Source organism: Meleagris gallopavo, chromosome 2, assembly GCF_000146605.3.
Source record: "Meleagris gallopavo isolate NT-WF06-2002-E0010 breed Aviagen turkey brand Nicholas breeding stock chromosome 2, Turkey_5.1, whole genome shotgun sequence".
Lineage (NCBI taxonomy): Eukaryota > Metazoa > Chordata > Aves > Galliformes > Phasianidae > Meleagris > Meleagris gallopavo.
The window spans coordinates 87,017,011-87,043,601 of NC_015012.2; the positions used below are offsets into that span (position 1 = coordinate 87,017,011).

Here is a 26,591-nt window from a genome sequence, read left to right on the forward strand (position 1 = left end):
AAGTAGAAAGCAGAATGGTATTGATCATGCAGTTTTTGTTCAAACTGTAGGTTTTTTTTTCCTTCCACAGTATGGATGGATGATGCATGGTCAGACATAAGAATTAATCAACAGTATATTAATTGATATTTACGATTTCAGTGAATAATTGTATGTACGCTTTCATGTGTTCCCAACTCAAAAAGCAGAATTGGTCTTCAGTCTGTATCTGGCCACCGTGTGTCCGTTCTCTGTCTGTGGGAAGGTGTGGTGATGATTTCTTCTCAGATCTTGCCTCTGCAGGCAGCACTACAGCATTTTTTGCCATAGTTTACTAAATACTGCCTGGTCACAATGTGCAGTACTTTTAAAACTTGTTTCCTCTTTTCTAGATCATACATGTCCTCTGGTGGTATTATTTCTCCAAACTCATTGAGTTCATGGATACCTTCTTTTTCATTTTGCGGAAAAATAATCATCAGATCACTGTCCTGCATGTCTATCACCATGCAACGATGCTGAATATTTGGTGGTTTGTTATGAACTGGGTGCCTTGTGGTCACTGTAAGTACTGGGTTATGATGGGATATGCTTGCATCAGAGGCCTTGTTTTGATTTTCATTTGGTCAAATCAAACATTTCTGGTATCTTCAAGTGCAGGATGTGTTGTTTCTGATACTAAGCTATTTTGCTGAATTGCAACTAGTTGCTGGAGATATTAAGATGCCTGTGGGGTGTCTGGAAAATACATGACTATATAGCTTGAAGATTTTACTTGAGAGTTTGACATTTGTTTTCTGCAGCAGTCCAGGTCTGGCACTTCTCAGCCTTGCTTTCTCTTTTTTTGTAGACCCTCAAATGAAACAGTGCTTTTTTCCAAGGAAGGACCAGAAATGTGTTTTGACTGCAAGATGTCTAATAGTGACACTTGTCCTTATATGTGTAAAGTTCACCTGAGATATAACTTTCACAAATTAATCTCATTTTATACTTGTAACCACAGCAAATGATTTCAATTAAAATGTTGTTGTCTCTGAGCACTAATGAACTTGACTGAATGTGTCTTAAGTGAAAGGTTTCCATGTCTGTCTTGTCTAAATCCTTCTAACCTCTGGCAATCTTGCCAGATTCTTTAATGTCCTTTGTTTTTAGTTGTCATTTACTTTACTAACTGTATTAGCATGGTTCAGTTGTGGTTCAAATGTGCACATTAATCCAAGAGAAACCTTTTGAAATCCAGTGGGTGTGAACTAGGGTCAGCAATGCAGACCAAGTAGCTGGATTGCTCAGGAGTCTGCTTTCCTAGCCAAACAACATAGAAACTCATATTTGTTTTGTGTTGTCAGCACAACAGTGAGTAATGTTGAACTTATGAGAAGCGTGTATCCAGAACCACATTTTCCTCTAAAGAAGTCAATCTCTGTTTATAGAACAGTCAAAAGTGCAAGTACTTAGAGTCTATCTTGAGTTTTTGTGGTCTTGAAAATACTTTTGTGCTATTTCTGGTCATGTGTTTTTCTTCTTCCTTACCAATCTCTGTGTCGTGCGTGGTCATCCAGTACCACACAGTTTGGTGCTAAGCTAAAACTGAAATTTATTTGATGACTAAAGATGCTGCAAACAAGGACAAATGCAATGGTTGGCTTTCACATTCAGAAGCTACCAGTTGCTTTTGCTTATAAATGACCAAATAGGCTCCCTCCCAGAAAGTGAAATTGGCCTAAAATTAGATTGGAGAAGCTGTGGATTGTTGGGCATGTTTACATGACTCATTTTTATCAGCTTCCTATTGACAAGATGGAGTGTAGAAAAATAATAAATAGAGGAAACAAAATCAGAAGGCTGATATAGAGCACACAGTGGCAAAGCATCTCAAACACTCAGTTGAGTCAACATGAATTTCAGGAGAGTGGAGTTTTTTGCTTTTGTTCTAAGAGAAATCATATTTTAAATAGTAGCATTTTGAGCTTTTGGTTCCATGTAACAGCATTTTCCTGGTAATTCAGTGTACTTTCTTTCTCCTTTGCTGTTTCAGCTTATTTCGGTGCCACACTGAACAGCTTTATCCATGTCCTCATGTACTCCTACTATGGATTGTCAGCTGTTCCAGCGATGCGTCCTTATCTGTGGTGGAAGAAGTACATCACTCAAGGGCAGCTGGTGAGTGATGAGTTCTTGTAGTGCTTCAGCAGGTTCTTGTATTCTCAGTGGGATCTTTTGGCCTTTACCAACAGAAAATTTTGGTATGGATAGAAGGGGAAGTGAAATCTAAAAGCTTTTACATCTTCATGCACACAAATCACTTTAGAAATCCAGCTTCTGCCTCTCTGTACTGATTTCAGGGCAAAAGGGAGGTAGGAACTGATGGCATGCATAAATCAATGCTGAGCAGTTCAGTAGGATCTTTTTGTATCTCTCCAAGCTGCGTGCCAAGAGGTATTGGGGAATCTCAGTACTGGGTTTTTGGGGTCTTGGGAGCTAGAGAGGAGGAGCCTGTGTAAGTAGTGTGCCCGTCTGAGTGCTTGTTGCTCAGGCTGATGCTGAGAGGGCAGAGCAGAAGCAGAGTGCTACACAGTCTGCAACTAACAAGGCCCTTCATTCTAGTCCTGCAGGACAATGGATTTTCTGTCCCACTTTTTGCATGCAGTTGCAAATGGTTTATTAAAAACTGTTCAATATTTCTGTTCTCCTTCCGCACTTTAAATGGGCAGATTTTTTTTCACTTGTAATTCTGCGTTGTGTTTGTTGCATCCATTTGTATTGTTTCCTGGGTGTACAGAGATGAAGCCTGAATGCTGTGGACTGGGGGTGAAAAGAGCACTGAAATTAAGCAGTGAGACACATGCAGCAGTGACACTGATGTGTATAACGTGTCAGAGCTGCACAAGGAAGTGTGCATTTGCATTTTGTTCTCCTCGTTTTATAGATGGGGAAGACAAAGCCTAGAGATTTTTTAAATTGTTATTAATATTTACTTCTATGATTCTTTCTCTCCCCACTTCTCTCCCCGCTCTCAGAACTCTGATTAGGTTTAGTAGCATTTGCTGGTGATTATCAGCAATTTAGAGTTCGATTCTCAAAATCTTTTTTCTTAGCACTGTTTCTTCCAGAAGGAAGGCAAAGCACAGCAGAGTTCTGTGTGGTTTAGCAGCTTGTTTTGTTTTGTTCCCCTTCCAGATTTAGGCCCTGTTCTTCATCTGTGCTGTCCGAGCACCGCAGATTGCAACTGCCTCTGCGGTGTAGCTGCTCCCCTGGCTATTGTCACAGCACTTCCATTTCCCTGCCTGCTCTGCATGCATAACTATTAGGCCAGTAAAACAGCAGAACAGAGCTGTCTTTCTCTTTTAAAATAAACATACCCTAATCTGGTAGCCTTCATGTAAGGATGAATTTTTTGCCTGAAGGCCTTTGCAGCACGTAAGCCCAAACTGTTGTTTTTTTTCCAAAAGAGAAAACCAAAGATAGTTGTAAACAGATGTAATAAACCTCTGATTTCTTCCATGCCCCCACTCCCCCAGCTTCTCTGCTTCATATGTGCACTTTTTGGCTTAAAATTCTTTCACTGGAGCCATATATAGGGTAGTCTCAGCCTGTGGGAGAGGTGACTCTGGATTTTTAGCAGAGCTACTGTGCTGGGTTGTCAGAGCCAAACCCTGGTGAGCTCTCCCTCGGGAGGTGGTGGTCTTTGTTCCCTAGGGCACTTATAAACTGATTCTGTGTATTCTAATGCTCTAAAATGGAACAATATTAAATAAAAATCACTCAAGCAACAGAATATCACAACCTGAAAGTCTTGCTAAATCGTGTTTACTTTGTTTTAGTCAAATAGAGAAAAGGAATGCATCAAACTTAGGGTTTTTTTGGCTCGTTTTGGAGACAATTAGGTTTTGGTCAATAAAGGCTTTTTCCCTTCTTGCACTGATGTGCTCTCACTTTTGTTTTGTTTTGTTCTGTTTTGTTTTTTCTTTCCCCAGATTCAGTTTGTCCTGACAATCTTCCAGACCAGCTGTGGTGTTGTTTGGCCATGTGCGTTTCCTCAGGGGTGGCTGTATTTCCAGATTTTTTATATGATTTCTTTGATTATCCTCTTCACAAATTTCTACATTCAGGTAAAAGTAATAATATTCATAGATTCTTTATAGCATTCTGCTGGTTTTGTTTCACTGGAAAGCTGTTTTACAGAAAGACCTGCTTGAAATACCCTTTTTCTTCCAGCAACATGCATGCATTTTTAATGTATTACACTTGTTGGTCTACCCACAGCTTTGAGAGCTTCAGGTGTGCTGTCTACAAAATTCAAAACTGTAAGAAATCTCTATAAGCAGGGTATCACGGAAACACATTTTACTAATGCAGTTTTAACTACAGATAAGGGAGAGGAGAAGCTTAATTTAGGAAACAGTTTTTCATTTTGAAATAAAACAGCAACCTCTGAAGTGCACAAGCAAATTGTTCCCTACTATACTTACAAGGGTAAATGCTTAGTTTATTGCCTGAGAAACATCTGAAACTATCAGCATACAAAAATATCTGGTTTGGGTTCACCTTTATAAGCATTTTCCGCGTGGAAAATTTGCATTTTGTATTGAGTTTCTGTGGCACTTGTTTCATGTCTGAACAGATCTAGACTCGGTCTATGTTGTTCAGAGTAGGTCACAGTCAGGCTCTGGGCAAAGATGTACCCGTCTTCAGGAAATCAAACCCGTGCAGTCTACTGACCTCAGTGTTACCTAGTTGAAATGTCTCTTTAAAGAGATGAACCTTTCAGGTCTGGTGAGAGCACTGAGGCAGGAGAGAACACAGCAGACGTCACCTTTCTGATCTTTTGGTATTTCTTAAAATCAGTCCTGTGGTCTTATCACTTCCTCCATATGAACACGCTAATTAAAGATGATCATATATCCCAAATATTATTCTACTTCCTTCATCAGGGTTACTCATATTTTGACTTTCCTTCACGTGCACGGTTTGGAAATTTGTTCTCATCAGGCAGTTGAACCCCTTTGACAAAGATTAAGTCATGCATGTTTTTTCACTGTCACTGATTTTTGTGCTGAGACTCCTGAAAGCTGTTAGTTTTCACTCCTTTCTTGCTTTGCAAGTCTGCTGCAGCAAATTTGTTTCATATTTCTGTCTCTGAAATTGCCCTCGCTGTTCTTGTTTACCCACTTCTCGTTCTGGCACCGCTGGAGATAGTCACCTGCAGTGCATCAAACCTCCCTCCTCCCTTGTCATTTTGAGTATATTCTTGTGCCATAGTCTGCTCATAAAATTGCTTTCCTGCTTCTAATTTACTGTTTACAAAGTACTACCAGTGCTACCATCGTACAGCAATCCCTGTTCTTTGCCAGTGAGCTAATTTTCTTCTTGTGATGAATGAAACACACAATATAGCCTCATACACAAAAAATGTTAGCTTGTTAGACCCTGCTGCCAGCACAAGGCCTTGACAGATGCAGGTTTACTTCTCTGCTTCTTGAATTGCTGTGAGAAAATTGTCTGAAATCTATTTAAGCAAAACCATGTGTCTTTCTGTATATTCTAGACTTACAACAAGAAGGCATCCTCGAGGAGGAAAGAGTATCAGAATGGCTCTACAGCCACTGTGAACGGGTACACAAACAGCTTTTCTTCCCTTGAGAACAATGTGAAACAAAGAAAACAAAGGAAGGATTGAAGACCAAACTGAAAAACCATTTTGATAACCCCAACAACAAAATCATCTGATTGTAAAAGCACAATAAGAGTTGTGCACTAATACTCTAATGGCTACTGTAACTATTCCTGCCTAGAATAGTGTGACTTATGTAGGACTTAACCAGTGCAAACACCCTAGAAACTGTATACAGAACATAAAAGTAGGTTGAAGTTTAAAAATAATTCTGGGCTGTCACTGACCCCGCTATAGACTGTGGAAGGGAGTATTATTGTAGTATACGACACTGCTGTTGCCTTACTAGTCAATACGATAGGTGCTGAATTATGATTCACAATTTGAAAACACTGTAATCTAAACTCCATTTTTTTTACTGTAGATCATGCATGTGATTGTAGAGGTAATTTGTATGATGCTGGTTTCAGTAGTTAAACACACATGCCTTAAATTAAAAAGCAGGGCCCAAAGCTTATGACTGGTTTAAAAATTAGGGTATGTTTCAACTTTTCAGTTGACTGACTTTTTATTAAAAAGTCATGTAGAGGAATCCATTATCATTTTACTGGTCTGTACGTGATACACACTGTTAGGTATCTCTTACGTGATACAGTGAAATTAGAAATGGTGCATTTAGTTTTGTATATTTGGCTTTAGCTGACTAAGCAGTCACAAACCAGATGGAAAAGTTATTTTACCTTTTTAATAGATCTTATTTTTTTATTTGAAGTATGTCACTACTGTAAAATTAATTGGCGCTTACTCAGTCCGGTAAGACTTAAATATTTGTCTCTGAGGTTTAGGGTATATACAGGGTGGACCCATCTTTTATTTTCTCTTTCTTATTTCTGGGAATTCTTAAATGCTAAATGAAGAGTGGTTTTTAGTATGGAAACTGGCAGAATTTCAAGTGTTGTTACCATAGCCATATCCACACTTTAAGAGCTACTGTTTAAATCTGTAACATACCCAGAGGTGTATTTAAAAACGAAGACGGAAGGATGCTTTTCTGATGGAATTGTCTGTATTTAAGTTGGTATCTGTGTTGGTCTTCATGTAGCGTATGTTCATTTTTAAAATGTGCCTAACAAACATCTTTTCCCAAACAAGCAAAATCAAGTGGTCTAAGTCAAACGTAATGTTTTTTAAGTGTTACTGAAATGTGCTGGAGATGTCTGTTTCTGTAGTGTGAGTTGTATTTGTCACCAGTAATGTCTTGGCTTGTTTGATTTGTTTAGAGAGCTTCTAAAGTTGCTCCTGTAAAATGTTGCCTTGCACGTATGAGGAGCCAGCTGCAAAGCTGAGATCTGTTGCTGGGATGTTACTCTGGTATCGGCCATGGTGGAGCCTGGTTTATGAATATCTCATTCATTAAGCTCTGAGAAATGGAATTGTGCAAGATGTTCAGTTGGTTATTACTCAAGTTTAGCTATTTTTGATATTTATATAAATGCCAGTTTTAACTTGTTTAATTTTTCTTTTTTTAAATTAAACCTTTTTAAAATTTTTTGCACATCTCTTAGGGAATTAATAAGTTTTCCTGCTAGCCTTGTGGGTTTTCATTCCTTGTTTTGAAGGAGACAGTGTCTGTCATGTTTACATTATCGAAGCTCGTGTGTGTGTCTTCATTTCTAGGTACTGGTTTGCAGAGTCTTTACATAGCTCAGTACAGCAGCTATACTGTTCAAAATAGGCTGTCTAAATGTGCTAGAAATAAACTCTTGGCTCATCTGAGTATACCTACGTTGTTAATGTTTGACATGGTTTAATCATTAAAACACTTTTGATGATCTCTGCCTGAATTTTATAGTGGGTTTGTACAGATTTACTATATTACTGATTCCTGTGTAACACCAAGAAGTTGTCTTGACCAAAGGGCAGCTGCAGATATTGGGAGAAATTTAGCATGCCAGAGATCTGGTATCACATTCCATGCAAAAACCTTTGGCTGAACACCGATCCATTGCCTGGCTGCAGAAATTATTATCTGTGCAGTGGATTAAACCTCCCAGTGGAATTAGTGAAAGCAGAACACCCCAAGGGGCTCTGAGGCTGAGTCTTGGGAGCAAAACTTAGCATGGGCTTTCTGCCTCATATACACTGTCGTAGAATGGGAATGATACCTCTCTCCAGAATGTGAGCACTTTTGCAGTTTCTCTGTAGCTCCTATTGCCCTTTGGGTGATCACTTCTGAGCCCTGTGTGGTTTGAGCAGCAAGCTCAGACAGCTTGATGATGGACTTACTGAAAACAGAAATACTTAAAAATACTTAAAAAATATAGCTGTCTTCAGCTTGCAGGCTCTCAATACAAGAAACCTAGAGCAAGGAAACGGCTTTTGCGTTCTATGCGAAAGGCTCAGAGGTTTTGTGTCATTCTGGTTACTTCTGGCAAGTTACTTCTGGCAGGTGACTGCTAAGGCAGTTTCTTTCTCCTGCATGTGCAGATTCAGCTGGAAAATAAGTGTTCTGAACAGGGCTCTGAAGGCTTACCAGGGGCAACGTAGTACCTTGGGTGCTGAGCCAAATCTACAGGTTGTTCCTTGAAGGCTATAGCATCGACCCAGCCTTGCCCAGGGAGCTGTGCTCCAAGCCTACCCTGGCCAAAAGGACGTACAGCATCAGTAGCCTTCATACCTGCAGGTCAGAAGGCTGGCTCCTAGGCACTCTTCTACAGTCTCAGCAGCAGCTGCCACGTGGATGAGAGCTGTAGGGGTTCGGATGTCACTTCACCGTAGCCAGCAGCCAACCTGATGGGCTGAGTCTGGACCTCTGTACCTTGTTCTGCTTCCAAAGCACTGCCCAGCCTGGGATAATAGCAGCCTTTGGGTTGCCTGCTGTTCTGTTCATAGATATAACTGCCTGGGGCTTGGGATCCTCGGGGTCCTCTGAACAGACCTTTGGTGTTGTAAAGGCTGGAGGAGTGAAAAAAGACCAGCTGCTGCCACAGGCCTGGAGGGGTTTCATGTGAAACAGGCCAAGGAGAAAAAAACATCACTTCAGTGACTGTTTGCAAAGAGTGAATGACCAAGCTGCAAACTGTACCATTAAGATCTCATGTAGTTAGTGAGCTGACCACATCACTTCTTTTGTTGGAACCCTGCAGGATTTTGTGGTGGAGAGGGAGGAAGGCAAATGCTTCTGTTCAACACAAAGGGGCCACAAACGCATGGCTGCACAGCACAGCTATTCTTGGAGCAGTCCTGATGTGAGTACCCACAGAGCTGTGTTGCTGTGCACGAGGCACTTCGAACTGGGGGCACGTAGGTACTGGTCTGGGGGGTTTGCAGAGGGTAATGCAAAAGCAGAGAACTACACTGACAGTTTAGGAAGTCTTCTGCATTGTTTATTTCACCTGACACAGATCAGGTATTAAACAAATGCTGGAGCTTCTGATACACCTTTTACAACCAAGATTAGAGCAATGAAACCCCCTAAAGCCCTACACCTGGTGGAGTTTTCTAGGGGTTGCCTCTACCTTTGGTGTTTGATTGCTGTGTTGAGAGACAAGTTGATAAAAATGTGTGTTGTGTGTGACTGGAATAAATTGTTAAAAGGGTATGCATTATTTAAAAAAACAAACGTAGAAGTAAGCTGGATGCTGAAGGAAAATGTGAATAAATCATACATGAAATTGCTTTGACAATGGGGGTTCTGCTGGGAGCCCGCTAGAAAACAGTGCAAGAGGTGATTAAGTTATGGAGGGAGATCTCTCTTGCTAGAGAAGTGCTGCTGAGAATTGATACATGAGTGTTGATACATGAGATTAACTTCACACTGTCATCACCCTCTTGCCAAGAACTGCTGAACCAGCAAAGGTGTTTAGTTGCAATTATCAAGATTTTGCAAGAACTGGCTCTAAAAGAAATGAACTTGAATTCAATTTCAAATTTTCAAACCATTTAGGTGGAGGACAAAACAAAGTCTGAATATTTCTTGATTTCAGAGGAACAAATGTGGATGAACAGGAGAAGCTGAGTGCCCAGGGACTCAAAAGACTTGGCAATAGAAGGGGCAATAAATTTTAAGTCAAAGGTGTTAAAATCATCACAAAATGGGAAAAAATAGTTACAGATACCCAATTTAAATTTAGAAGAGTTTGCGATGCTGAGTCAAGCTGGGATGAGAAGGAGAGAAAAAAATGACATGGTTTGTGTTTCAAAGATATACAATATTGATGCTGTATTTTCTATAGGAGGAATGTAAATAGTGGCACCAGGTAACAGGTAGGCCTGAGAGTCTGACCTCCATATGGTGCAAGGCTTCAGAATACATAGAAGGAGTGGTTGAGAGAAAGGAATTAAACACAAAAGGGGAGAAATTGAATAGGTTTTCTGAAAGCAACTCACACCTCTTACTGTTATTGCATAATAAAAATACTGTCAAAAAGGAAATTTATATTTTATCCATCTGCAATAGGTAAAAATTTTAATCTAAACTAATTTAGATAACTAGTTATCTAAACTGAAGAGTGTGGTGACCCAGCCATAGGATCTACAGTCAGGCGAGGATCAAACTGGTGAGGAGGTGCCGTGTCCTGATGCTTTCAGCCTGAAGGCAGCCCATTAATAGTGCTTTCAGTAATGACTATAAAAAGGAGCAATATTGGCAGATGACAATGCTAGGAAACTGCATCATTACCAAGCAAGGGGGATTGTATTTCCTACAGCAACAACCAGATGTTCCAGTCCTGGGTGGCTGCAGTGAGAGGCAGGATTAGTGTGTGAAGTCATTCCCTCAGGGAGCAGCACCAGAGTTCCAATTTTAGTTGGAAATAACTGAAGAGGAAAGATATTTTGTAATCATCTGCTCATAACTCAGAAGGAAAAAAACCTCATTTGCTAATCAGTCTGTATTTTGTAGAAACAGGAACGTGCTGTGGCAGGAGACTGATGCTTTGGTGAGGTTTCCTTCCAAAAGACACATTTCTCCCCCCGACTGCTGTCACTCATCTTCAAGAAAACTGAGCTGAAAAGAAGCTGTACGGATGGGGTGGTCAGAGGAATGGAGAAGCCTGGCAAGAGGAGGGAGGGAGTAGGGCAGAAAGGAGGAAGGAGCAGCAGAGAGGAGCTGTCAGGGCTGACCACAGCCTCGTTCACCATCAGTGCTGCACTGCTTGGGCTGGAGCATAACAGTGAAGCTGTTTCTGGACAGAAGAAGGATGGCAAGAAGGTGGTGTGGGTATTGTCTGTGTTTCTCACCATTCAATCCTTATCTCAACCCTCAGACTTACCACCTTATCTCGTCCCCATGCCCTGTGGAGGAGGGGGAGTGAGAGAATGGAATTCTAAAGAGGACCAATAGCCGTGATGCAGCCAGAGCTCTCACTGCCCAGGGAAACACTCCCTGGAGTGAAGCAGCCGCATTCTTTTACTTTCTTTCTTCCAAGTACAGCCCATGGCAAGGCAACACCTTTTCCAGGCACCTGCCCTGTAGTTTCTGGAAAGATTTTAAAGGTGATAGATGAACCTCCTGCCTGCTGAGGAAAGGTGCCACAGTAGCACCATGTGTGGTAGAAGCCAACCGTCAGCAGAAAGGTCCGAACTTTCCTGGTGGGAAGAATTGCCTCACAGTAGAGGCAGAAGGAGACCTGTTGTTTTAGAAACGGGGATTGGGCAGCAGTGCAAGAGCAGGAAAGGAGGATCATTCACACTGCATTTTGTTTGAGAACAGGTAGATCTTGGTGGGAAATGAATCTGTTCACATAAAAATGCAGTCCCCTATGAGTTGGCTCTGTCTTTGCGTTTGCTTTTCCTGAGTTGGTGTGGAGGGGAATGCATAAATACTGTGGCACGATTTCATTGTTTCTGTTACATTCACAGCATTCCCTGTAGGATTAGCCAGCACAGAGTGATAATCAACATTGTGTGATGATAAATTACCTGGTTGAAGTATTTAAAGAGAAAGCAAGAACATATGTTTTGTGCATACTGAAGTACTGCAGCATTTGTGTGGCTGCCTGGCCACATGGTGTTACGTCCCAAGCAGGAAACCTGTCTTCATGAACATACTACTACATACTATGTACTACATACTACATATGTAGTATACTACTACTACCTGCCCCTAGAAGCCAATGTTTACTAAATACTACAAATGCCATTTTACCCGCTGCTGTAGGAAAGCAGCATCTCAAATTGTACCACAAAAATAGGAGCTTCTGGGGGAAAAAAAGGAGAATCCATAGCCTTGCATTATTATTTAAATATATTGCTTCCATTAAAGTCAATGGGACCTCGGTGCCTCAGGGCCTTTCTAGGGCTAAGTTCCTAATGTGCTTCTGTGCCTTTGGAAAGGATTCCCTCTTTGAAAGTTCTTCTGTTCATTTCCCAGTTTGTTTTGCTTCCCACAGCACTTGGGGAAGTGCTGGGAGCTGCGCGGGGTGCGCTGAGCTGCTGCAGCCTCTCTGATGCAAATGAACTTCTGCTCACTGGAATAGCAATGAGTTTGCAGAAAAGACTAGGAAATACCTCCTGTGCATACAGATGGCCTAACTATTATCAGCTGTTATCAGCTTTGTTTCCTTTTTATTTTATTTTTTTAAGTTTTTTGAAAATCATTGTGAAAAACATCCCCCTAGCTTAAATAAAAAGCTAAGGAGTCCTCATAGCATCTCACCCTGGTTTCTGAACTGAGTACAACTCAGTTGGAAATGTTGGGGAAATGTGCTGGCTATGCCCACTGTTATAGAATCATAGAATTGCTTGGGTTGGAGAAGCCTTAAAGACTACCAATTTTAACCCTCTGCCATGGGCAGAGCTGCCCCCCACCAGATCAGGATGCCCAGGGCCCACCCAACCTGGCCTGGAGCACCTCCTGGATCTCTTCCAATTTACACCATCCTATGAGCACCAAAGCAACCAAACAAGCAGAACCCCCAAAACCTATCACAGCCTCTCAAATTCCCAACCCTTTACCACACTTCTGTTAGGAAGTCTTTTTCCTACTGCCTGCTTCAGCATATTCTTGTGAGCCCCAATAAACGGTGAGCATCACAGCAGGGGTGCACATCTTGCTATTGCAGGATGCCCTCTCCTGGCGGCACAAGAGAGGCGACGGAGGGGTGGGGGGACAGGCTGAGCCTCCTTTGGGTCCTCTATAAAAGAAGAGAACTGAGCAGGAGGAAAATTTTTAGGTGAAAAGATCTCCTGTTCTGTATTTGAAACACCCACAGCAGGTCCTAGCAGAATAACAGTATAGTTACAGATATGCAAAGCGTTGCAGTTATAGTTTTGTAAAGTGGAGGCCAGAGTGAAATAATGTTGTCCTTTGTTTCACTGCTGCAAAGCCTTTACAATCAGGAGTTAGTGTGAGAAGAGGGGTCGTAAAGGAAGATGAGATTAAAAGGAAGTGTATCCTGTATTATGGATTTGGTGCTGCATCTGCCCCCAGTTACACAAATCAGCTTGGGAGCAGCGATTCAGGGGGAAAGTAGGAGGTGGTTGGATAAAAATGATTGGAGTACAGATCTGTGTGTTCTGGTACTCAGGACTACTCAGAGCATTTTACAGGTGGAAATGAATGAGTATGTATAAGTTGGGGAGAAAGAAAAGAAAAGAAAAGAAAAGAAAAGAAAAGAAAAGAAAAGAAAAGAAAAGAAAAGAAAAGAAAAGAAAAGAAAAGAAAAGAAAAGAAAAGAAGAGAGAAAGAAATTCAGCTTAAATCTGAAATCAGACACATCTAAATGTTATTCTGCAATGATTATTATTGTAATACCACATCAGCTGCTGAGCACATACAAATGGCTGTAATTACTTAATAGCATTTGGTATTGATTGTGCTCTATACCAGACAACGATGAGTGAGCACAGCCCACAAAGTCTGCCTTGGAGGAGCACCAACGAGGGAAAAACAGATCAAAAGAAGCCCAGCATCACTTCATGGGCATGTACATGGGTCAGGACAGCAGCTGGCCACACCGCAGCCCAGAAGCAGCAGAGTGCAGTGCTTATTTCCCTGTTCCATGCCAACATTTCCTAGGAACTCCTGACCCCAGTCTCTCTACATGGGACACGATTAGTGGGCATGGTAGGGATGGGTTGATGCCTGTACTAGATGATCATAGAGGTCTTTTCCAACTGTAATGATTCTGCAATTCTGTGAAAAGACAGAGGGGCATGAATCACAACCCAGTGCTCCCCCTGAAATGAGTGTCTCTTGACAGCCACATGGACCTGGGAAGCTTTTCAGGCAGAGCCATTGGGATCATTGGAGCTGCAGGAGCTGCTTTCTCCTGGCACCAGGTCTGGCCCCATGCCACACTGCTTCTCTTCTCTAATGCTTTTCGTAAGTTCACCTCCAAGTTTGTGATTTTTCCGTGCCTACCAGTGGATTCTTGCTTTCAAGTGAAGAACAGCAGGAACTGCTGCTTTCTACAACTGGGGCTCAGACTTGCCCTTTTTCACTGGATCCAGTTTCAACTTATCCCTTTGCCCAGACCCTGCTACCTTTGGCTTCCTTCTGTACAATCTGCCATTCAGAAGTGAAGGTAGTGGGTCTCAAATAAGCAATCCTTGAAAATAGAAAGGAAAAATCAGGGGTTTTTTGCTTGCTTACTTTTTGTCTAAAATCTAACATCCCAATTCTGAGTTTCTGCTACATCCCCTTGGCCTAGCTCAGTCTTCTCAGGTTTTCCTTCTCCCACCTCTCTGACTCTTTTTCATCAAAATGATGTCCTTTCAGTTGCACTCACTGCAGTGCTCTGGCAAGTTCCCAGGAGCATTCAATGGGAGAATACTGTGTCTATTACCACTGAGATCCTAAGACAACATTTGTTTTGCCATTCATTTCAGCAGCAATTTGCCAGTTCTTTTGCTGGGAAAAATAAATAAATAAATCACTTTTTTCACACATTTCCATTTCTGTCAACATGATTTATGGAAAAACGCAAAACACAAATACTCTCCTACTCCCAGTACTAAAAGACAAATCAGAAGAAGACATGGTCTTAGGTGTTGAGGAGCCTGCCTGGTGTCTGCTCTATTGCAGCAACCACCCGTAAAACAAGCCTTGTCCTGCTGGCTGCTGAAAGATCACATCACTTCAGTGCAGCAGCATCCCATTAAAATAATGATGGAAAATACATCTCACGAGTGCGATGAGAAGTGTGCTTGAGCTGCAGAACTGTAATAACTTTGCTGGCTGTTGAGATGCCAGCTTCTCCCGAGGGAAAGGTTATACGTTAATCATTCGTGGTACAACACAGAGAGATCAGGTCATAAGGAGACCGAACACATTCTAAAAATAATGTAATCCGGGTAGGAAATGAAGAGCTCTGCAAGATGCTAAATTAGAGGTCTTGACTCTTTTGTCCTTTGAAACTGAAGATCCCAGATCAAATCCTACTTTAGCAGTGTAAGAATGGGAGAATTGAAGGCAGCATCCCATGCTTAAATTCTGATGGAGAGTTGAGTAACAAGATCCTACAAGAGCTGGGGGCAGCCATTCCCACTGGCTCCTCTTGACCTTTGGGCAACTCAGGAGAGGCCATGTGATCTCCATCCTTGAAAATTTCAAAGCTCGGTCAGCCAGGCCCTGGGCAGCCTGCTGCAATGTCAGAGTTAGTTAGCCTTCTTTGAGTGGGGGTCGTCTCCAGAGGGCTCCTCCAACCTAAATTATTCTCATTGTGACAGTGTAGAGAATGAGATCTTGTTGAGGGAGAAACGACTGAAGTAGTTTCTCTCCTCCAGGCAAGTGGAGGGATTTGGCTTTGGCTTTGCCCAAGCCAAGTGTGTCTGCACAGGAGTTACTGCCGGAGGCAAGTCGGTAGCATATGAGCTTCACGTATGTGAACTCTAAGTGATGGAAGTAAATGTCACCTGAAAGCAAACAGTTTGAAACTTGAACTTTTTAAAAACAGCTGTGCAATAATAGGATAAATAGCACAACCTTGTCCTTCCAACTAGCTTTGTGTTTGCAATGAGATGCAAATGCTGGCACCAAACTGTTTCTGCTTCTGTTTCCTCTGTTCTTAATACTCCTAGGCCGTCCTGCTAGGCATTCCTCCTCCTGAGCTAGACATTCTTATGATGAATGCTTCATCTGAGTACAGTCCATGAGGACTACATTACAATTTTCAAACTTTCTGGAACTTAGCTGGATTTTTACCAGTTTACAAGTTTTCCTCAGTTTCAGGGGTTTCCACACTGGAATTTTTCCACTGGGTGCAGCAAAGCTTTCACCTTTGCTCTGGAGCTTAGGAAAGATGCAAGCAGGAACGTGTGATGGTCATCTCCCCTGCTTTGCATTCATCTGTTTGCAAATTTTTCTGAAATTTCTTCATGTCTTTTCTTCATATCTGGCTCCACCACCCAAACTGCCACATCTATTGCACACTCATTGCTAAATTAACACGGTATTGTTCTGTTTTTTTAAAAAAAAGTAACTAACTGACTAAATGAAGCTCAGCTTATTGGACAAACAGTTCCATCTTCATTTTGAGATTTTGAGGAACATTTATGTTGAATGTTCCATGGTTGTTAATACTTCTTGTCAGAGATATTTACACTTACTGTCCTTTGCTATTTGTCCTATCCCTATTCAGCTATCTTAACATTTTAGCAGAAAGTCAGGCTGTACTTGCTCTGTTTATTCCTTTATGAGCTCCTTCCTTCTCTATTCTGCTTCCTACAAATAAAGGCAAACTTCCCCATCAGAAGCCACTTAGCCTCCCAAGAAACTGATCAAAGCTCACCTGTGCCATAATGCCTAGAAGTGTTAATAGCCGAGTCTGTAATTACAGCAAACAAATTACCCTGTTAATAATGAAGAGTTGTTTACTTGCATCTCTGTCCTGCAGGGAGCTGAGCTTTAAAGAAACACAAGCAACAGAAATGAATTAACAATCAGGGTCAGAGGAGGAATGTCTTGCGGACTTGAGGGCAAGGAGAGAAGTGTCACTAGAGGCTTGCAAACAAGGCTTTAAAGATTTGTTTCACAAGGGCAATTGCCTGCTGTCTCCATCTAAGGGAAATAAGGGCAGTTATCAAAGATGCGTTGGGCTGCTTCCTCCATGCGGTTGGTTGGATCGCAGCTCTGCCTTGTGATGGAGTTTTGGCTTCTGGGACTTTTCTTCTGTTACTGATTACACAGTGTGCCAAAACATGTGTGTCAGCTGTGCTCAAACCAGAAAGCCTTTCTGTGTCCTGGATGCCAGAGTTGCTGCCTCCAAGCTTTACGTCATGCAGAAGACAGCTTTGTTCCTGCTCCAGGACACCTCTTCCTCCTATTCTGCCAGGGACCTGCCAGAGCATTGATAGCTGGTTCTGGTAATTGCCTACAAGTGACAAAGCCAGCTATTGCCGCAAGCAGGGAATCTGAACCGTGGCTGGAAGGGTTTTGCTTTATTTTCTTTGGGTCTCTTCTTTTTCCATCCACTGACTGAAAAATACACAGATCTGAATCTGTCCAATTCTCTAAGGAAAGTAACAGGACACAAAGGAAGACCAAGCCAACAGAGTGTGGTGGGCAGGCTGGGTTTGGTGCATCCTCACCCATGAAAACAGGGATTAACGTGACTCACAGCTGTATCAGTGCACGGAGAGCCTTTCCAGCATTTCCAGCTAGCAAGATCATTTATTGCAGTGAAATGACTCAGTGACCGTAAGAGGCAGCCAGAGGCTCTCTCTGGAGTCTGCTGCAGGGACAGAGCAATGTAATAGATGGGAAAGTGCACTGAGCATATCTCCTCTGGGGCTTGTTACTGATCTCAGCTGCACAACTCTGCTCAGCTCTCTGAAATATTTGACAACTTCTTGAGATTTTCAAATAATTTTAGGGTCAGTACTCAGTTTCCTTAGCTACATAATGCTTACTTTTTGCTATAATTTTGGAAAACTTTCATAACATAGGGGTCCATCTCTTACTTGGTTAGAGTCAGCACAGAGCACTTTCCCCTAGGAAAAAACACCCTCCCTAAGGCAAAATTAATGGTCCTTGGGGCAAAAACTGCATTCAGATTGAGGCAGAAGGAAGCAATTCCACTAAGCAGCAGGTTTAAGTGATTTTCAAAGCCTGTTACTCCTAGCTTTTAGGATTCTGGATCATTTTTTAAATGTCATGTTGTCCTAAATATGAAGACACGTCACACGAAGGGAAGGCAGAAATACTTGGAGCAAGGATGCTCCTTGGGAAAACAGGACCACTTTGTAAACTTCCCTCTCAAACCTGACTCTAGTTCCCATCTGATTCAAACAGGAATGTGCCCCTTGCAGAGCTCCATTGCAATGACGACTCCTGGATGTGAAGCAAGTGCAAATGGAACATGCAGGGTCTCTGCGGTCCTTCCATGCCACCTTTGTGGTGATTTCTCAAGATCCTGAAAATCTGCTCATGTCTTCTCCCACCTGCGTTCTATGCAGACCTCCAGTATGTGTAGAAATGAGGAACCAGTAACAAGGAAGAAAGGGAAGCAAGAAAACTAAACCCAGAAGCTGCCTGCCCTGTGACTCTACCCAGTGGTACTCATTTGGCATGCTTAGCAAGGAAAGGCTCCAAAGGAGGTTGGAAGTCAATTTAGATTATGACTTCACTACATGCATTGCCAAAAACAGCAGCAGGAAATGAAGCAGCCCAATGTGTAAGTGACCATTGTGCATCTTGGAATGATGTGTTTCTCTTCTTGTCTTGTCTTTTTCCCTGTGTTGCCCAGAATGGCATGGTAGGTATGATCTTAGCTGTATATGTTTATCCCCGAACCATCAATTCACTTCATTGCTTTACTTAAGAAAGTGTTTGTTTTGAATGAGATGACTGATTCACCTTTTTTTCCTTCTGAGTATTTCAATGAGTGCAAATGAGAGGAAACGCTTCCAGTGAATAAGTAACCACCTAAACTTTGGATTCCAAATACTTCTGTGTTTCTGCTTTTTTTTTTACTGTTGAACGTCTAAAAAATGTTGTAGCGGTTGCTATGTCGACGGTCAAATAGTCCATTTGCACAAATCTTTTACACACAAATAACTGAGTTTCATGGCTCAGAAAATAAAGCTGCAGTGAGCTCAGCTGTCTCTTGACATCAGCAGTCTGCCCCTCTGTGATGACTGCTTGTTCAACGTCTGATGGGCAACCGCAACCAGTGCTGTCCACGTGTCTCCGGGGGATAGCTGCAGGAGCAGCTCATACTGTCAGTGGGTTGTTGCTCCATTTCTTGATGTTGCATTTCTCTATTTTTCTGTACAGAAACTTTTAGAAACTCTTCTCTGTGATTTTTCCGCCTAAAGGCACAATGCATACCAGAACATTCTGTGCCCCAAGTGGGCACAGTAGTAGCAGGATTAGAGTACGTAATCTCTGGAATTTACAAGAGTATTTCTTGCTCATACCTATTTAAAATTAAGACATTTAACATATTCTGCATTTAAACTGAGATCAGCAAAATGCAGTGGGCAAAGAGCAGCTAAGAGTGGAAGCTATCACTTGTACAGCCAGATGGCCAATGCACATCCCTTACAGAGGGACACAGGGCTCAGCTGCCTGGGGGAGATAGCAGGAGCATGTGTCAGTCTCTAAAGGTATGAAACCTGCTGCCAGTTAGTTGCACTAGGACATCACTTCTGGAGATGTAATTTCTCATACAGAGATCAATTTGCCTCCTTTGTCAAGGTGAACTGGAGCCACGCACATACTGCACAAATAGATGGGAACATCCTGACTTTTTCACTTTGCAACGTCCTCTGTTCAGCAGACTGTAAGTTCCTTGGGGAAGGGAGTGTTAAAAGCAAATTTTCATTCTATCAGTAGAAGAGAAAAAGGCATTTTTGCCACAAAATTAAAGCCATCCCCAAAGAAGAAACTAGCTAGGGAGGAAAAAAAGGGTTATAAAGAAAGCTAGAAGAAAGCAGCAGAAAAGTAATTTTGGCCTCTGGTCTCTGGTGTGAGCTGAATGGCAGCACTGGTACTTTGCTTCCTTCAGTTTGGGAGATATAAATACAACCACAGAGCCTAGACAAACATGGCCTGTGGGGCTCCCCGCATGAGTCTTCCATTTGAGTTAGAAGGCTGGCTGAGCTGAAGCATGGGTCTTCAGTGGAATCACAAACCTGGTGAAGAAAGGCTTCGGAGGAATAAAGATTCATCAGACAGTTACACTGCCAATAGCAAGAAAATGAGATGGTCCCATCTCATTAGTTAATAGGAAAATGAGAAGCATTTTGGGGTGAGAATTTTGAGGTTTATCTCACATGAATGTCTGGGGTTGTCCCAGACCAGATGCAGGATTGATGTCTGCCTCTTCTCAGTCATCAGGACTCTCCTGCAGCCACCACAGCCTTTCAGAGACGGCCTTGCAGCGATGTCAGCCAGCTCCCTCAGTCCTTGGGTGCATCCCATCCAGTCTCCAGACATGTGTAGATGTCCATTTTGTTTAAACTGTCCTCAACTCTACATTTTTTAACAGCTTGAGATTCTAAAGAAAGCAAAGAGAACAAAATGCCCATCATCACTGAGCATTTTGTCAGAATTAGACCTTACCTGTGGACACCCCAGTCCATCCATCCATCTATACATGTATGTATACATTTTGCATCAAGCCCTTTCTTCCTTGCTATATTGCCACCCTTCTCAGCTTTGCACTGCCTTTCATAGCAGGACCTGAATTTCCGGTATTAGCAATAATGGACAACACTTTACTAGAAAAAACAGGTCACATTTTCACTGAAGAATGCTTATCCATGAAATATGTTTCTTGACTCTCCTGACATATCACCTGTGCTGTGGGAGGCACAAAAGGAGAAGGCCAAAACGTGCACAGTATCTAGGGCAATAGGAGGCCGTCTACAATAGGAATCCATCAGGAATTGCAGGCACTGAATTCTTTATTCAAGGCAAAGCAAGATTTGGCAAAAGAAAGCATGGGTTGTGCATACCTTTTTTCTTGGTCTCTGTTTTTCCATTCCAATATCACCAGCAGGTTCCCCATATCTGTGGGACAAGGACTGCACAGCACTCTCCTCACACACTGCAGCTATTAAGGCTGCAGTGGCTTTAATCCAGGGGTTTCAATTCACCAATAGCCTGTGCAGAAAAAAAACACTTGCAACTCCTCTCTGTGAAGGACAAATTGATAAGTGAAAAACAGAAAATGAAAGACAGTGTTTCCCTTTTATGCTGAGAACAAAGTGTAAGAAAAGCCAGTGATTCTTATCAAACTCCCACTGCAGTTTGTGCAGCAGCATGACAGCAAATACGTAGGGCATCACTGGAACATGTCATCAGATTACCAGTAAATTGCTGCACTCTGCTATTAGATATGCTGGAAACTGTGCTGTATTTACTCCCAAACACAGGGTAATGGTCCGTTCCAAGCAGATTCAGAACAGCCTGCAATACTGTGCTGCTTGTGTGGATGGACTTCTGTAGCAAGGTTGGTCAGACATCCATCAAATTGGGTGGAAAGGCAGAGGGACGCTCTCCTTGTCATGATGTGGTGCAAGATACCACTACATCCAGCACAGCCAACCAACATTAGCAGAGCACCCTGTACAACTTCCAATACCCAACCAACAACTAGAGATATACTCAGATTTCAATAAAATTTATTCAGGTTGCTTGAGGGCTTCACACCATAATCTTTATTCTGCAAATGGAACTGAGTTAGTTGAGTCTAAATAGGGAAAGTCAGAACTAAAGAGTATATCAAGTATCCAGGACTACTAGTCTTCCTGCCTTCACTGAGCTTTGCTGGGGTTGCTGTGAAGGCCAAGGGGAAAACACTTGAATAAAATATACTGGAACAGCTTTAGTTGGATGAGATGAAGCCAATGAGGCATATGGAGGGAGCTGAGGGATTTCAAAGGATGAAAGAGAAAGCTTCTCCAAAGGCTATAGTGTATTGCTGAACCTGCACTCACAGCTGGCAGCCCCTCTCCTAAGAGCTACAGGGACAGGGTCTGGGGTCAAATAGATAGCCAAGCATAATCTGGCATTTCCAAAGCTGAAAAAGACCTGATCTCTTATCAGTGTTCTAATTCCCACCAATCTCTTACATATCAAAAGGAGCTCAACTGGAAGAGAAGCTCTGCTTTCTCAGCGGCAACACAAGCTAAGCCCTGTAGCGAAGCAAACAACTAGTAGGAAACTATTTCTCCTACAAGGTGTTCCTCCAGTTGCTCAGGCTGTGGAAAGGTTCCACTCATTTTTGAATATATAACAAAGCAAGTTTGTCAAAGTTTTAGAATTTCTGCACAAAAACATGAATCCATAACAAGATGTAGTCTGTAGAAACTGGAATGGTGTGTGTATATTGGATCACTGAGCAGATGATTATATCAGCAACAGTGGCTGATCTGAAGCTTGGGTGTGAATAACTGATAGGAATTTATTTTGGACTTATCTATAGCTGAGGCTGGATTCATCAGGGGTGATACTCCATCTGACCCTGGAAAAGAAAACAAAAGGCTGTCAGAGATGATATTAGAAATAAGTCATCTCCTACAAAGAACAGAGAAGATGATAATCATCATGACATACCAAATTTCTCTTCTGGAGTGCATGGACACGTGTAGCAGAAATGCTGAGTCACAGCTTGAAGCAGTGATTGACCACCTGGTGGGAAGGCAAGGGAGCTCAGGTGCATGCAATGCTGCTGAGTGACCAGAAGGGGTGGAGGTAGGATCCACCCCTTCCCGGACCTCACTTCAGAGTTGGCAGTGAAAGCAAGGGTAACATGCTAGAGATCCCTGCCTATCTGAGGCCTTCCAGAGGTAAGCAGTTTTTCTTCCTTTGTCTCTGTGTCTATGACTGTTGTATTTGGGTTTGTCCTCTTTTGCTGTAGCCTAGGACTTTGCCATCCTACTCTTATTGCTGTACTTTCCATTGCACTATAGTATTGCAATGTGAAAGGCAACTCTTAATCTGCTCTTCAGATTAAGAAAAGGGAAAAATACAAAATTGTGTGGAAGAAAACAGGACCACGTTCAATGCATAAGCATCAATCCATAAGGTGATTTGCCTGTAAGTAATGTTCATGCTGTGAAGAACTAAGAAATAAAATGCATTTGCACCAGATACAAACAAGATGAGAAACTGAATATAAAATCAAGATGTGATATGTGTGAAGGCACTAGACTGAGAAGATTAGCAAAGTAATCACAATGTCCATGCAATAAATCCATTTTTTCACTAAATTAAAATGTTATTGTCTCTACTCTATTACAGCACATGAGTGTAAGGCCTCCGGAAAGCATTTCAACTAAAACTTTGGGTAGTTCACAGAAGCCACTTATTTCAGTAAGAGTAGGGGAATTTGTGATCCTGAGGAAAAAAAGGAGAACTAGTTTGTAAAGCTATCAAGCTACATAAGAAAAACAACAAAAGATTCAGACTTTTACCACCAAAGTATCCTAATATTAATGCAGTTATATTACTGTGTTATTTGTGCATCTGTGAAATAGCTTTCCCTTGTGAAGTAAATCAGATGTCCACACACATCACCTGCTTTTCAGACTGTCTAATGTGGTAAGAGAAACAAATCAAGGTGATTAATAAAGCTAATAAGAAATCTGGCCTTCACTGTCAAAGCATTAGAGCTCAAAGCTTTAATAAAGAATTATCAGGACACGCAGTGAAATTCTAGACTCAAGCATCCCAAAGAGATCCCTAAAAAGAGCTCAGTCTCCAAATATTCTTCTTATATTATTCATAACATTCTTTAAGTAGTAATTCATATCCATCCTGGGTCAACAGCTGAGAATGCTGTTTGGGAGCTATCCCACAAGTGGATTAATACTGATTTCCTCAAGGGGGCAAACCAAGATGCCTGGCAAAGGTATTTATGCTATATGACACAATTGTGTGGGCATGAAGCTCACGTGGCAGGTAGATAATGCTTACAACAGCACCCACCTACTGGAAGGAGCCAGGAAAGTACATCAAAAATGAAAAATGAGGGCACTGCAACAGGCTGAAAAGTCCTTCTCTTGACATGAAGGAAAAACCGGAGTTGTTGCAAGCTATTAAGTGGAGAAGCCTTCACTTGTCTCTTGGCAATTTTGTGCAGTGAATGCAATGTAAGCATCTCAGATGACGTCAAGTACAGAGGCAGCAACTTGGGAGCATGTTGGGGCCACCTGGGACAAAATACCCGTTTTCTCAAAATAAGAAGCATCCCCAGCACATTTTGCACGGACCTTTAACTGTTTTCTCACTACCAATGACATGTCTACCTTTAGAAAGTTTATGCTTCGTGTCTGGGAATTTAATCAGATTGTTCCATTGTGCTGCCACAGTTGATCAAATGAGAATGATGAATCTGTGGATAAATTTGGTATTTTAAAGTCTACTGAATGTCACTGCAGGGGGGGAAAAAAAAGTCAAAGAAGACAAATCTTCCTGTCAATTTAAAGAACTATTCCACAAGGAGTATCTGTAGCATCTTAGTACTATGCTGTCAGCTCCTTGCACTGCACTCAGTAGTAATGAAAGGAGGACCGAGGGAGGACGAGAGAGCAATGAGAACCAACATTTGCATTGGCTGTAAGGCACATGGGATGGCTTGGGTTGGTAGGGATCATCTGGCTAGAACAGCTCCTACACGTGCAGCAAGGAGAACCTTTCATTGTCGAGGTTGAAAGCGGGACACAAATGCAGGCTTCGAAGACAGTGAGACGGGCACCACTGGCAGGACAGGTAACTCAGACATGGAACGGGCCTCCGTCTGCTCCTGAGATCAAGGAAAGGTAGTCACCATTGACAGATGGCACCAGAGAGGGGATCTCTGATGGTGGCAGTGACAGAAACACTTCTCTGTGGTAGCAGAATAACACAAGCAAGAAGCCAGACCTGGTGACTACCCTGCAGCAGCCTCCATCCAAGCACTCCAGCTCTCACCTTCCATCAGTGCTTGGCACCGAACAACAGGCAGCAATAGCCCATGTGGAGGTGGCTGCTTGCTGGGCACTGCTCTGTGAGGCTGCAAAAAGCTGCTCACAGCTCCAGACCAAGATCTGTTCTCACAGATGATGGCTGAAGAACACATATGATTCATCTGTGGTTGCGGTTTGAAAGACTACCCTTTCAAAGGAGAACTTGCAGATTACGTTGAATTAAAATTCAAGCTGTTGGATACTGTGACGCTTGCTAGTACACGTAATCTCTTTTATAAATACATAAATCTGCTCCTAACAGCGGCCAACACCAAGTGCTTCTAAGGAGAATACAAAAAAGCATAATCCTTGCTAGTGAAGAACGGTCGTAAGCTGTAAAAAATGAGATATATCTTTCTAAATGTATGCTAACATATTTCAGATGTTACACAGATAGAAGTAATAAAGAGCAGATCTTTCTTTGTATATTATTTCTTTCCTATCTTTTTTCAGTCTTAACTGTTCAATCTTCACAACATACTGCAGAAATACCAGCAGTACTTATAACACAAAGATCCAAAGTAACGTGGGAAATGAAGAGGAAATAGCCATCACCAGATCAGCTGATATTAATTATACAGTGAATGACAAACATTTCCTTGCTTCTCTTTTGAATCTGTCAATTTTTATTCTGTGCCCTCCAGGTTTTTGGGTAGTTGCAACAAAAAGCACCCCCTGCTTCCTCTGCACCCTTCTGGATTTCAGAATTTATAGGGTTTATAGGGCTGTTACTTATCTTCTCTAGAGTGAACAAATCCAGCTTTTGTGGATTTTGTGCGCCCTGAGCCCTTTCTCTTTCTGGAAAGGACTGATCTTTCTGCACAGTACTGTAAGAAAAAAAGTAACGCTGTTCTACAACTGGCAGTGTCACAGTGCTATGTGTTAGTCCTTCCATTCAAGCTTTCTGCAGGGTAACAGCCTGGGCTGCTTTCGGTTTGATGCATTGCACTTATTGAACTGCCTATATGGATCTCTCAGTCACTTCCACGAGTTAATTTAGACCTCTGTGAAATAAGTACTGTATATATTACCCTTCTAAACACGGAGGGGGAAGGGAAGGAGAAAAACCAAAGACCAATTCAGAACTCATATTTTATCAAGCTGAGACATCTCAGTTATAATTTAAGCTACATAAATAGTAATGAAAAAAGTCATATGTTGCATCATCCTGTAATTATTACTCACGTTTTTTTGCTACTCTTTCAGCCTTTGCCAGCAGTAGCTCAATATATATGACTCATTGTAAATTTGGGATTTTTTGCTTAATATCATGAAACTATCATTGTCTTTCATTACACTTTAAGGTAATATTTAATTATGTTTTTATCTTTATCAATATAACATAAAAAAATATTCTCTCTAATAAGGTGGAAATTAGAAGTCAATTTCTAAGACATCTCATTTTGAAAAGTTATTTTAAAAGCAGCGGGACTGCCATTTTGGATTAGGTAACAACTCATTTCATGTTTTAGAGCACACAGTAGTTGAGAGTCATTTATTTAGTACACTCATCTTGGTTTTCCAATGCAGCTCATGTTTTGTTTGTCCTGACTACCAACTCCACCTCTGTTGTAATCCAATATAGAAATAACTGAGGATCTGATGTTTCACACTGCCATTTGTATTCTGAGGCCACAATACCCCCCCTTTCCTAATGTCTAACATCTCATTTGAACCTGTGGTGCCCTCTCAGAATCAGCCTCATCTCAAAGCCCTGCACGCAATGGTGCCAAACATGCAGGTAGCCCAGCCTCCTTCTCCACACTTCCCTCATGCAGTTGATAAGTTCTCAGATGCCAATAGTTTCTGAAATGGTTGAGAGCCTTCTTATTTGGAGTGTTGCAGCAGTACGCTCTTGCTTCTCACCCTTGTCACATGTTGTATGTGAAACATCTAATGAATGAGCAGTGATTCAAAGAGCCCTGTGATTAATTTGACTGTGAAAATACTGAGAGACAGAGTGGGATCTCTCAGTACAAGGAGACTGTGAACAGAGTTACATGATTGGGTGGGAGAGAAAATCTTGTAAAATAACACAGATAAAAGCATGATTTGCTTGCTATTCACCATGCCTCTGTAACATCATGGTCTATCTCTAAGC

The 26,591-nt window shown here is 41.9% G+C and overlaps 1 protein-coding gene across 2 annotated transcripts in view; it reads left to right on the top strand.

Moving 5' to 3' along the window:
- Positions 1 to 7,434, top strand: part of ELOVL5 (ELOVL fatty acid elongase 5) — a 37,295-nt gene extending 29,861 nt beyond the window's left edge. Inside the window, exons 5-8 of one of the 2 annotated variants that reach the window (XM_003204431.4) lie at positions 372 to 543; positions 2,015 to 2,139; positions 3,954 to 4,088; positions 5,525 to 7,434. In XM_003204431.4, the coding sequence (XP_003204479.1) occupies positions 372 to 543; positions 2,015 to 2,139; positions 3,954 to 4,088; positions 5,525 to 5,656 (564 nt within the window). In that variant the 3' untranslated portion in view covers positions 5,657 to 7,434. 2 annotated transcript variants of the gene reach the window in all.
- The last annotated feature ends 19,157 nt before the right edge of the window (positions 7,435 to 26,591 follow it).